Source organism: Vollenhovia emeryi, unplaced genomic scaffold (genome assembly GCF_000949405.1).
Source record: "Vollenhovia emeryi isolate VEMERY1.0 unplaced genomic scaffold, V.emery_V1.0 DF939147.1, whole genome shotgun sequence".
Lineage (NCBI taxonomy): Eukaryota > Metazoa > Arthropoda > Insecta > Hymenoptera > Formicidae > Vollenhovia > Vollenhovia emeryi.
In genome coordinates, this window is record NW_011967219.1 from 1,857,068 (window position 1) to 1,867,718 (window position 10,651).

The 10,651-nt window shown below is 42.6% G+C and overlaps 1 protein-coding gene across 2 annotated transcripts in view; it reads right to left on the reverse strand.

Moving 5' to 3' along the window:
- Positions 1–10,651, reverse strand: part of LOC105566103 (zinc finger protein 628) — a 48,908-nt gene that overhangs the window by 28,846 nt on the left and 9,411 nt on the right. For both annotated transcript variants that reach the window (XR_001009244.1, XM_012019836.1), the window contains exons 3-5: positions 9,964–10,185; positions 8,578–8,798; positions 278–428 (exon numbers count right to left, since the gene is read on the reverse strand). Coding sequence is in view for 1 of the 2 variants with exons in the window: in XM_012019836.1 (XP_011875226.1) it covers positions 278–428; positions 8,578–8,798; positions 9,964–10,185 (594 nt within the window). In the remaining variant the exon portion in view is untranslated. The remainder of the gene's footprint in view (positions 1–277; positions 429–8,577; positions 8,799–9,963; positions 10,186–10,651) is intronic.

Sequence of the window (10,651 nt, forward strand, 5' to 3'; positions counted from 1 at the left end):
CAAAGCACTATTCTATATGTTTGGCGCCTCAGGATACTATAAATTATAGTGAAATTATGGTTATTTCAACTATATTTTTCTATCAGTGTACAATCCATAGCAAATACAATGGCGTTTACGTTTAATTCAAGTAACTTCATTTTTTCTCGGTGCGGGGTTATTTGCGTAAAATGATTGTACCGTTTTCCGCAACTCGTCGCGACGTAAACTCAATTGCGCAATTTCGTTAACATTTAAGGAATCTCATCGCGGTGGATCGAGATCGCCTGGCACTCACCGGTGTGGATGTAGGTGTGCTTCTTCATGTCCGACTTCTGGTGAAACCTCTTGCCACAATATTGACAGGGATAAGGCCTCGTGTCGGAGTGGATCAGCAGGTGAGTGCTGAGCGTGCTTGACCGTTTGAAGGCCTTACCGCACTGCTTACACTATTATAACAAACAAAGAAATTGGTTTACCTTAGCTGTGTCTATTTAGTAAAGGTATCTAATCATCCCTGCAAATATTGTATTACGCATACAAGTACAATACGTTCCTTGAAACTTGATTACTTTTTATTACGCTTTTCATCAAACGAGCCGGAAAGAGTTTGCTCCCTGGTCCCGCGTAACGACGGTTATAATAATAATAATTCATAACTTTTTGACATTTCTAATATTTATACGCGTCTGAAACATAAATGTAATTTGACCGATTTCAGTAACGCGAGATCATAGACTTCCGTTGTTCCGTTAACAGGAATTTCCTTTGCTGACAAATCACCATCGCCCAAGTGTTAAACCGTTAAGTAGCTAATTTATCAATTTCTCCCGGACAGCTCGTGTTTCCGCACGCGATATTGATTGCACCCCTCTCAAGAAAATTCTTTTCGCGATTCTATACGCTCCTCGACCTCGCGGGAATCTGTTCCGCGTCATACATTAATGTTCATTCGGAATCTATTAATGAGATTAGCTTCGATTATGTTTGGTAATTCCTGCAATTTTCCACGATCTGTTTATCAATTACGAAGGAAAGCGTCTGAAAATGCCTGCGTTGCGTGTAACAACGACGCGATGTAATAATAAATTAGCTCGCTGGAGCCTACGCGTTTCTTACTCTCTCTCTCTCTCTCTCTGTCTCTCTATGTGCGTCAATTGTTATAATTTTCGTAAAACACTGCATTTTCACGGTGCGATTTATCAACGTCACAAAGTCTGCCGCTTTCCAAGCGCGCGAGAGAGGGTATAAAAGCGGACAACGAGGGAGATAGAAGACGCGTCGCTTCTGGGCGCCGGGACGCCAGGCGCACCTGTGTTCACGAAGCGTCGCGTACTCGTTTCCTTCTCTCTCTCTCTCTTACTCTTCTAGTTCATTGTCACACGGGCGCCAGTCGTCACAATGGCCCGACGGTGCGGCTCGATGCGTGTCCAGGCTGACAATTTATACAGGGTATGAATATGCCAACCGCGGAATATTATTGCGCGCGCGAGTACGCATGATTCACGCCACGCCGCGATCAATATATACGGAAGAGCGACCTGTCTTCGCGCGACACTCGACTTCTTCGCGGTGATATCGCCGCGCGCGAATCTTAATCCTCGCCGTTCCGGGACGGACGGACTCGAAGGCAGGCTGCCCCGGCAGTGATCGGCTGCTTTCGTTTTGGCGAACACAGTCGATATTTTTCACGCAAATCGACACGTGTCGCTTTCCATTTAGAATTAATTTAAGGGGATGCTGGAGTGATTCTGCACTTTCGCACCTTCTGCACTTAAAACTGTCTGTTTCGTGGAAAGATTTGTGTAATACACAAATTAAATGGCACGTGTACAGATGATCGAAAGCAGCTTGCTATCCCGGCTAAATTAAAGAACAATATGACATCACTGAAACTAAGTTTGTAAGTCTAATAAAAAATAATAGTGAGCAATACATACATACAGTACATGTAGTATGTGTGTTGCTCACTATTATTTTTTATTAGACTTACAAACTTAGTTTCAGTGATGCCATATTGTTCTTTCATTTGGCCGGAATAGCAAGCTGCTTTCGATCTGTACACGTAAGCCATTTAATTTGTATATTACACAAATGTTTCCGTGAACTGACAGTTTTTAGGTTAGAAAGGTGCAAAAGTGCAGAATCACTCCAGCATCCCCTTAATCTCAATCGACACTCCTCGACTCTGCTTGGAGAGCCGGGGTGTGTTTTTGACCGAAGAGAACGCTCCGAATATTTCGGACGAACCTTTGCCATTCAATCTGTTCTCGGGAGTGTTAACGTCACAGACTTCTATATACTACTAGACTACTACCTTCGAGCTGTAAAGATAAAGTAGTAGAGGAAAGTCTCCTATTATGAGATAGGATCCCCTAATATGAAATAGCAAGGTTTTGTTAAATTACAATAATAGGCATCATCGGTTGATTCCGCCATGAATTTATTGCTTGAAGCAAAATCTGTTTGGTGGAAAATTCATTGTTAGATCGCGTAATCGTTGCGAAAAAAGATTTGTGATTGAATTTGGGTATTGAAAACCTATCTTATAATAGAGCCCTTAAGAAAAAGCAGCATCAGTTCTTTTTCTTAATTAGTAAGTTTGTGACGGTCAATAATCAATTGTAATAGTTTTACTGTTACACAAACAACAATAGTAATGAAATACTTGTGTAATATATATACATTGTTATCAAAAATTAGTAAGAATATTCTTAAAAGTCGCCAGCAGTAATTAACAGCATCAGTGATTTTTATTGACCGTATCTGGCAATTTTTATAATACAGAAAATTTATTTGCGAAAACTAGACGGGCGTCTCAGAGAGAAGGCAGGTCCATGTTCAAACCCTGGCTGAGGTAATATTTTTCGCAATAAATTTTCTGTATTATAAAAATTGCCAGATACGGTCAATAAAAATCACTGATGCTGTTATAAAAAAATGTTTAACAGGACTAGTGAAAGGAAACTGAACTGACAACTGGACAACTGATCAGCTACAACTGGTGACTCAACCGATGGCTCAACTAGAACTGGAAGTTTTATAAATTACTAATGAATATAAAACTGAACAGATGACCAGCTTTTATATTAGTAACTGGTAAAATTGTTTCAATACACCGGTTGTGCTGTCATCAGTTACAATGATCAGTTATTCATCAGTTAGTGGTCAGTTTTTTTTTATCAGTTTTGACTGCATTTTTTCTTAAGGGAGGGCTTTCCTCCATGTGTGCACGCACGCTACTTTATTTACCTAGTGAGACATGGCGGGACTCTTGCCACACTTTTCAGCTCGAAGATAGCAGTCTAGTAGCATATAGAAGTCTTATCTATCTGTGGTTAACGTGTGTCGATTTGTGTCTCCTAAAAGCAGTGAACTCTATACATATGTATGCTCTATGTACATATGTGAACTTTATACACATGCCTCAAAGGAAAGCCATAATCGACCGCGTGACGGAGATCGGCGATTATCGCGATATCGCGGTTGCCCTCTCGGCGGGATCGTCGATAGAACTCTCGGAATGCAGCACGTTCAAAGATTATCGGTGACACATTGTGTACGTGCGAGGATACTCAAGAAAGGACCAGCCTCGATACTAAATCTCACAGTTATATCTTGTATATAGGGTGTTCCAGAAGAAAGAAAGGTCAATATTCTGGGAGGTGATAGTATCGGTCGATTTTAAGCAAAAATGTCCATATGAACATATGACTCATTTCCCACTGTTTCCGAGATACAGCTACTTGAATGGCTCGTGTATTTACTCTTTTTCTGTACGCTTCACCTTTCATCCAACGTCTCATAAAAGAATGCGGGAATTTACTTTTGGGATGACGTGTAGCTCTGCGCTAACACGAGTGATTAGTAATAGTAGGGTCCTCGGTTCGATCCCGACCTTTGTCCCGCATATTTTCCGTCGGGGAAAATTTACAAAGATTCAGCACCTGAAGGAGTTTAAGATAAGAATATTGACCTAGTGTTGGATTCAGTGTTTGCGATTAAGCACAATGAATTTCAAGGAATTTTTAGAAATAACACGCTGGTATAACGTAACGGTTGAAAGGCGTACCCATAAAAGGGTAAACTTAAAAAGAAAAGGGAATTTACTTTTGTACGTCTGTTGACTGTCGTGCTGATAACATTGTAGAAATGTTCAAATTGCCTGGCATATTCGCTAATGTCGAATATGCGGATATGCCGTACGTTTACGGTTTCTGTGACGGTAGTGCTACTGCTGCTGTTGGAGAATACCGTCGACGCTTTCCCACGCGCAGAATACCGAATCGTCAACGATAAATATTAGAAACGGTACGTAGTATTTCTTTCTTGTCAGTAATTTTGCAGCTGTACATTCGAATAGCTCAATCTCGGAAACAGTGGGGAACGGGACATTTATTCATATGAACATTTTTCCTCAAAATGACCGATACTATAATCCCCCCCCCCCCCCAGAAAGGTCAATACCTTTCTTTCTGGAACACCCTGTATAGTCCAGATTTTAAACGTAATAATATAAAGACTTTGCCCGGTTTTGTCTTTCGACGAGGAGACTCTTCCAGTCAACGTATGCAAGTGAACCGTTAAATGTCAGAATAAAGGACAGAGTATATTCGGCCACTTAGCCGTAATTAAAGCAAGATGGTCGTGTTGTCGGTGCACCGATCGAGACAATAGAGACGCCCGCGACAATTGTCACCCTTAATTGCGCTCGTCGTCCACCTGGCAAGATAGATGCTCTCGGAGCGGTCAACGGTGGGACGCGGTCATCCAGTTCGCGGATAAGGACGAGGGAAAAGAAAGGAAAGCGGCGTCTTGGTGGGAGGGTTTTCGTTAATAAGCACCGCCGGAACACGCCTGTGTCGAGAGATTGCGAAGGAAACGACGGATTGTGGGAAGGAAGGTGGACGAGACGAGGCGGCTTCGCCATTGTCGCCGCACGAAAGCGTCTGCTTCCGGTACGATTCGGAAACAAAGCCGAGAAAGAGATAGAGGGGAGAAAAGAGAGAGAGAGAGAGAGAGAGAGAGAGAGAGAGAGAGAGAGAGAGAGAGAGAGAGAGAGTCCGTGCCTACGTCTTGTTCTCCGGCCGCCTTCCAGTTTACGCGCTCCTCGCGATTCGCCGCAGCTCCTCGAAATCGCGTAATTACCGTTAATCTCTTGCGACGCTCTTTGTGCCCGGCCCGGAACATCTGTCGCTCGTCGGCGAAGGCGCGAATTAAATAAAAAAGACCGCGGCTTTCCCACGGACGACGGCTTACCGAAATATCGTCGAATGGCGAATACCGATTAATTATCTAGGCGAGTGGCACGTTGTTAAGCCATTTTCTCTTTAAGCTTAAGCCTCACAAAGGCAGAACATAGAAACATCCAGGTGAATCGCATAAGAAAAGTGTTATTTGATCGGGGAATCTCGTTTGGAAACTCGTGAGTTATTAAAAATTATAATATTATCAATTTTGATACTTTGTAAAAAATGAGATTGCAGCGAATAAAATGAGTGAAAGTTGCATCTGTCAAAAAAGAGGCGATCCCTTCAGCCTCGCCTGAAAGCGGACGTAAAGCTCGCGACATTGATCTATTAAAATCTTTGCGTTTACACCCAGAAAAAAAGTTTGTTTGAAATCAAACAAATTGTCTTTGAATTTCGACCTCACTAGACTTTTGTTTCATTTCGAAGAAATGATTTCTTTACCTTAACCAAAAATTTTATTTGATTGAGACTGGAATTTCTAAAAGAATTCGTATCCATTTCTTCAAATCTAGCAAGTGTCTTATTGTTAGTACAAGTAGATATAAATTTAGTAGAAATATGATTTCAACGTATCTCATTTGTTTAATCTAACTAAATCTTTTTTCTGGTTGTACATTCTTGTAAGGAGATTTACAAGATTTTACGAAAATCGCTGATACCAAAAGCAAAATTGTAATGAAATGCGAAAGCATGTGTCAGTAGTAGAACAGACAATTAATCGTAAATTCTTTCTGCTAGTATTGATGTAATTACAAAATAGGTAATACATTTGTGCAGTAAGAAAAGTGCAAATTCTAAAACTTGGAAAAAAAATCGTAAGAGTTGGAAATCCGATTATCTTAATACCCTAATTTCGAAGCTGATAGCATTTTAATAGCGAGCTGTGGTGACTAAATCTAGGCTGAAGTAATGACTAAAAGGTTGAGGGATATCAAGAGTTTAACGTCAATTTCACATAACGTATACACACGTGTACACGTGTGTGCATGCATATTGTCGCGCGTGTGTGCGGCCCACATATCCTAATATGTCGAGTTACGGTTACGTGTCGCGGACATAAAACCACGGCGAGGCGAGTTTCTCTACTTCCATTCAATCACACGTAATTGAGGCGGCGAGGTCTTTTGTCGAGGTCCGTGTACTCGTCGAAAACGTTTGACCCGTTTCCTCGCCCCGGCTCGCACTTAAGGGTATTTGCGCGCCCCGAAGAAATTCATATCGCGTGACTCCGCGCGCCCAGGTCCGATTTTTTCTTTCTCCGAACGGAACGGAGATCGACCGGTTTTACGCTCGGTATGTAGACACGCGTAAAACCCCGGTCGCCTCAGTGCGTACCGAGAGGAAACGTCGCGCCGCGATAAAGCCGCGAGGATGGACCGGCGCGCGTTCGACAACTCGTCCGTCCGGATTGCTTCGTTATGTTAATGATTATAGACCGTGCCTGTGTTGTAACAGATGCGTGATGGCTCAGACGATGATGTCTAATTTAAACGTAAACGTTTGACGGCGCTTCTTTTAAAGCTGCTCGAAAGTGATACGGAGTCATTACGGGCCGCTCTTATAACGATCCGTCGGAATTTATTTAGTTTCTTTAGCCGCCTGCTGGAGTGCATTTACATTTGCTCCGCGAAATATTACTGTGATACGCAGTAGCGTTCGTTAAATCGATCACCAATCGAAACGTGATTATTAATTGTTGAATTAGCTATAAAAATTCAAGTCGTTTTACTTCCAAAATTTGTGCACAGCTATATTTAGTATGTAGGTTGACACGCGCCTGAATAAACCGTTTATCCTGTGCGATTAAAAATCTTCGCATGGTTGGAGGAGAAAAACGTTGATTTTCAAGAAAATCAACGTGACCTGACCGTCAGATTGGCAAAGAGAACTTTCCCGTGGCTCGTAAAAAAAAAGAACGGACATCTACCAGTTCCACATATCGATCATCAGCGACCTTTTTCAAAAGCTGTCGCGTTCTGAGAAGCTGAGCTCGTAACTGTTAATCCGGCCGAGAATAATGCTTTTGTCTTTGTTTGTACAGAAAAATCACCAAGTTAACTTATTTGCGAAACATTGAAAGTACGTTGATTAAGAAGAACAGTCAATTCCGTCTCAAATGTTGCTGTTTAATCTTCTAATCAATTTTACATTCCGTTATATTTCTTAGATGCTCACAATTGACAACTTTTTGTCGTAGTTCTAAGCATTTTACGTTGAATTCATAATATTTCCTCAGTGGTCTATCTATAAAAAAATATTATGTTTGCCCTTTAAAAAGTAATCAAACAACTTGTTATTAGCGAGACATAAAAAAAACAGAATTAATCCAAACAATCAACGGACAGCTTATTCTCCCGTCGAGTAAACTATTAATGTCAATGGGTTGATTATAGCTGTCAGTTAAAACGACTGTGCGGTTAGATTCTCGGAAACAGATAGCTCGCATCAAAGCTCTAAAACGGAGGGAAGGAACGGAGAAAAAGCAGAGGGGAAGGTCGCTAAGATGGTACCAATTACCGCCGGCGATACGTTGTTTAGGGGTGCCGCGATCGGACGTTCGGTCGATACGAGTCGCGTGTGGAAATCGAAGCTTCTTTACGAGTTCGAGACGCGATCGCCAGTAAAAGCTCGAGTCGAATGTTTGCCGACCTCGTAAAGTCGGCATCGTACGAGACACGCGCGCGACCGTGCGGTCCACTTGCCGATAGGAACATCGTGAAGTCGAGATTTCCAGGACCGATATCAGTCGTCTTCCCCGAAAGCCTATCGGCCACCTTCCGCGACAGCGGATTCGCAATGAATCGCCTGTACGATTTGCGCGTCGTGCAAAGTTTCTTTCTTTACCACGGTGTAAAGATACAAGTTGAAACATTGCGCATATGTAAACCAATTTTTGAGGCACAAAATTGTTAATTGGTTCTTTCTGCATTCAACCGCAATTATTTGCAGGTCAATGCAAATTTCTGATTGGCCAATTCGGTAGTTTGAGCCACTTCTGATTGGTAGACACTGCGCATCCACCAGACCGCTTCACCTTGTATCTTTACACCATGTTCTTTGCAACGGTAGTACCGAGTGTTTTCGGCAAGTCGAGAAACTTTGATATTCTACTTTTCCGAATCGATTGAGACGACGAGGAATACATTCTCTCCAAGACGCGCTTCTCTTTTAAAGAGAGAATTGCGTTATGTTGATTAAAAGTCACGATCGAGTACGCTGTTTTTGAGTACCTACTTCGCAACGCGTCAACAACTCCATAACGGAGCGAACAACTTCAGCGGTCGGTGCCCGATGAAGCAGGGATAAAGCGCATCAGTGAGAATAAGGAGGTATAGGGAACACTCACTTGAAAAGTCCTTTCCGTCGAGGAGGGCGGTGTAAGCGGTGAATGATGAATTTGCCGCGTAATTATAGGGGTCGAGGACGGACTCCTGGAGGACGGTGCTCTCGTTTCCCTGGCCTCCCTCTCGCACACCGAGCCCGGCGACCAGATTTCACTTTTTCTGCTGCCGACGCTCGACGAGACGTCGCTCGGCTTCGTGCTGAGGTTCAACGGCACCTCCTCCTCTGAAATGAGAAGTCGCCCGTCTATTTCGACAGTCGAACGCTCGCCAAATCGCCGCATCTCTCGTTTCGAAAACCGTATGGCTAATCGAACCGCGTGCATCGTAAGACCAAATGCACTACTTCGCCTGTTTGATATTAAAAAGAATGTTTCCTACGTATAGGACGGTGTGAATTTTATAATATGTAAGAAACAATTACGATTACGTTTTCCGATTAAATTACAAATACATCCGACGAAATTTATCCGATGAAACTTGATTGAAAAAACCGATCACACTTTGTATCGGATATACAACTTAATCGGATATATCCGTTTGTTGTTACGTAATTGGATTATCCGATTATATTTAACCGGACATTTTTCTCAATGCATTTAAAATATTTCATGATAAATTTCATTGAGCGTATTTATAACGCGGACACACAACACAAAGAAACAAGAAACTTCGTGCCATCGTTACATTATGTTATCGATAAAAAGAAGTGATAATTTATGATCGATCATGTAATATCATCACGAAAGGCGGAGAAATTTTATAGTTTTTGCACACCATGTAGATACACACATATGCGCAGATAGCAATTAATTGATCGTAATTAGTATCCATGCAGTTGAGCGGCGGCGATAAATGATGTGACAACGTTGGTCGATCGATAGCACCCACTTACCGATAATTGCTCATTAACCGGTCTACTTTTTTTTTAAGAGCACGTTTGAAACGCTCTGAAAAAGGTTTATCCCGGGTGGCTGGCTAGAGGCAACTTCACTAGACTTACTCCTCTAAGTCGAGATCGTTATCAGGTGAAAATATTCAATTGTTTCACCGAAATATTCGTGTCTCTGCACTTATTACTATTGAACTTGCATAATGTCGGTCCAATTACGTTATACATACGACGCCCAATTCAGCGACCGGGCATTTTTTCATATAATAGTATACGAAACAATGGCAGAATTCACGCGCATAATTGATGCTTTCAAAGTATATCGATCAAATCATCAAGTTAACAAACTATAACTCGAACTGACTTGCTCCGACAAATTCGGTACGACCTGGTGCTTTCTAGACAATAATGCCCTGGGCGAGAGTCTCTTCTCTGTCCCGCAGTCGTAACATGCTAAACACTTGCAAGGTGATTTAAGAGAGATTCAATGAAATCTCACCGAATTTGGCCTTCTCCGGCGTGGATCTTCGGGGTGATCCGGGACGTGCCGGACTGAGAGGTTCCGAATGAACGGGCGAGCAGTTCGTGACCGGTGTCGTCTGTTGGGATGGGATTCTCGTAGGCGGGAGCAAAGAATGTGGCAGCAGCAGGCCCATGTGACGGGCCCACCAGGCACCCCCAGATGCCCCGTAGCCGCCGTACATAAGACCGCAACGCATGTCTGAGACAACAAAGGTAACCATGCTGAGTTGGAAGCGTGGAATTTCGAAGTGTGATAATCCTCGGGTAACGGAGAATCAACAAAATGCTCGCAGAGACCACGTCGTCGTAGCTTAATGAGATGAAATGATTATTCTCATAGATTTAAAGAAGCAATTATTACACACACGAGAACATAAAGAATATTTAGTAAAACGATACGTAGAAGGATGACTCGCTTGAGAAACATTTGAGCTGCGTCTCGCGGTTCGGTTATACAGGGTGAGTCTTTCCATATCCGACAAAATTTTTGAGAAGGTAAAACGGGTCGAGATGAACGGAAAAGTCCTGTACCATTTTGCACTTTTCGTAATAGTTAACGAGTAATTAATTATTAAAAATCGTTGTCTTAGGCCGGCCTACCGCCCAATTCGAGCGCGTGGCAAGATGTGACCGCCCGGCGATCGATATTGCTATGCGCACATCTC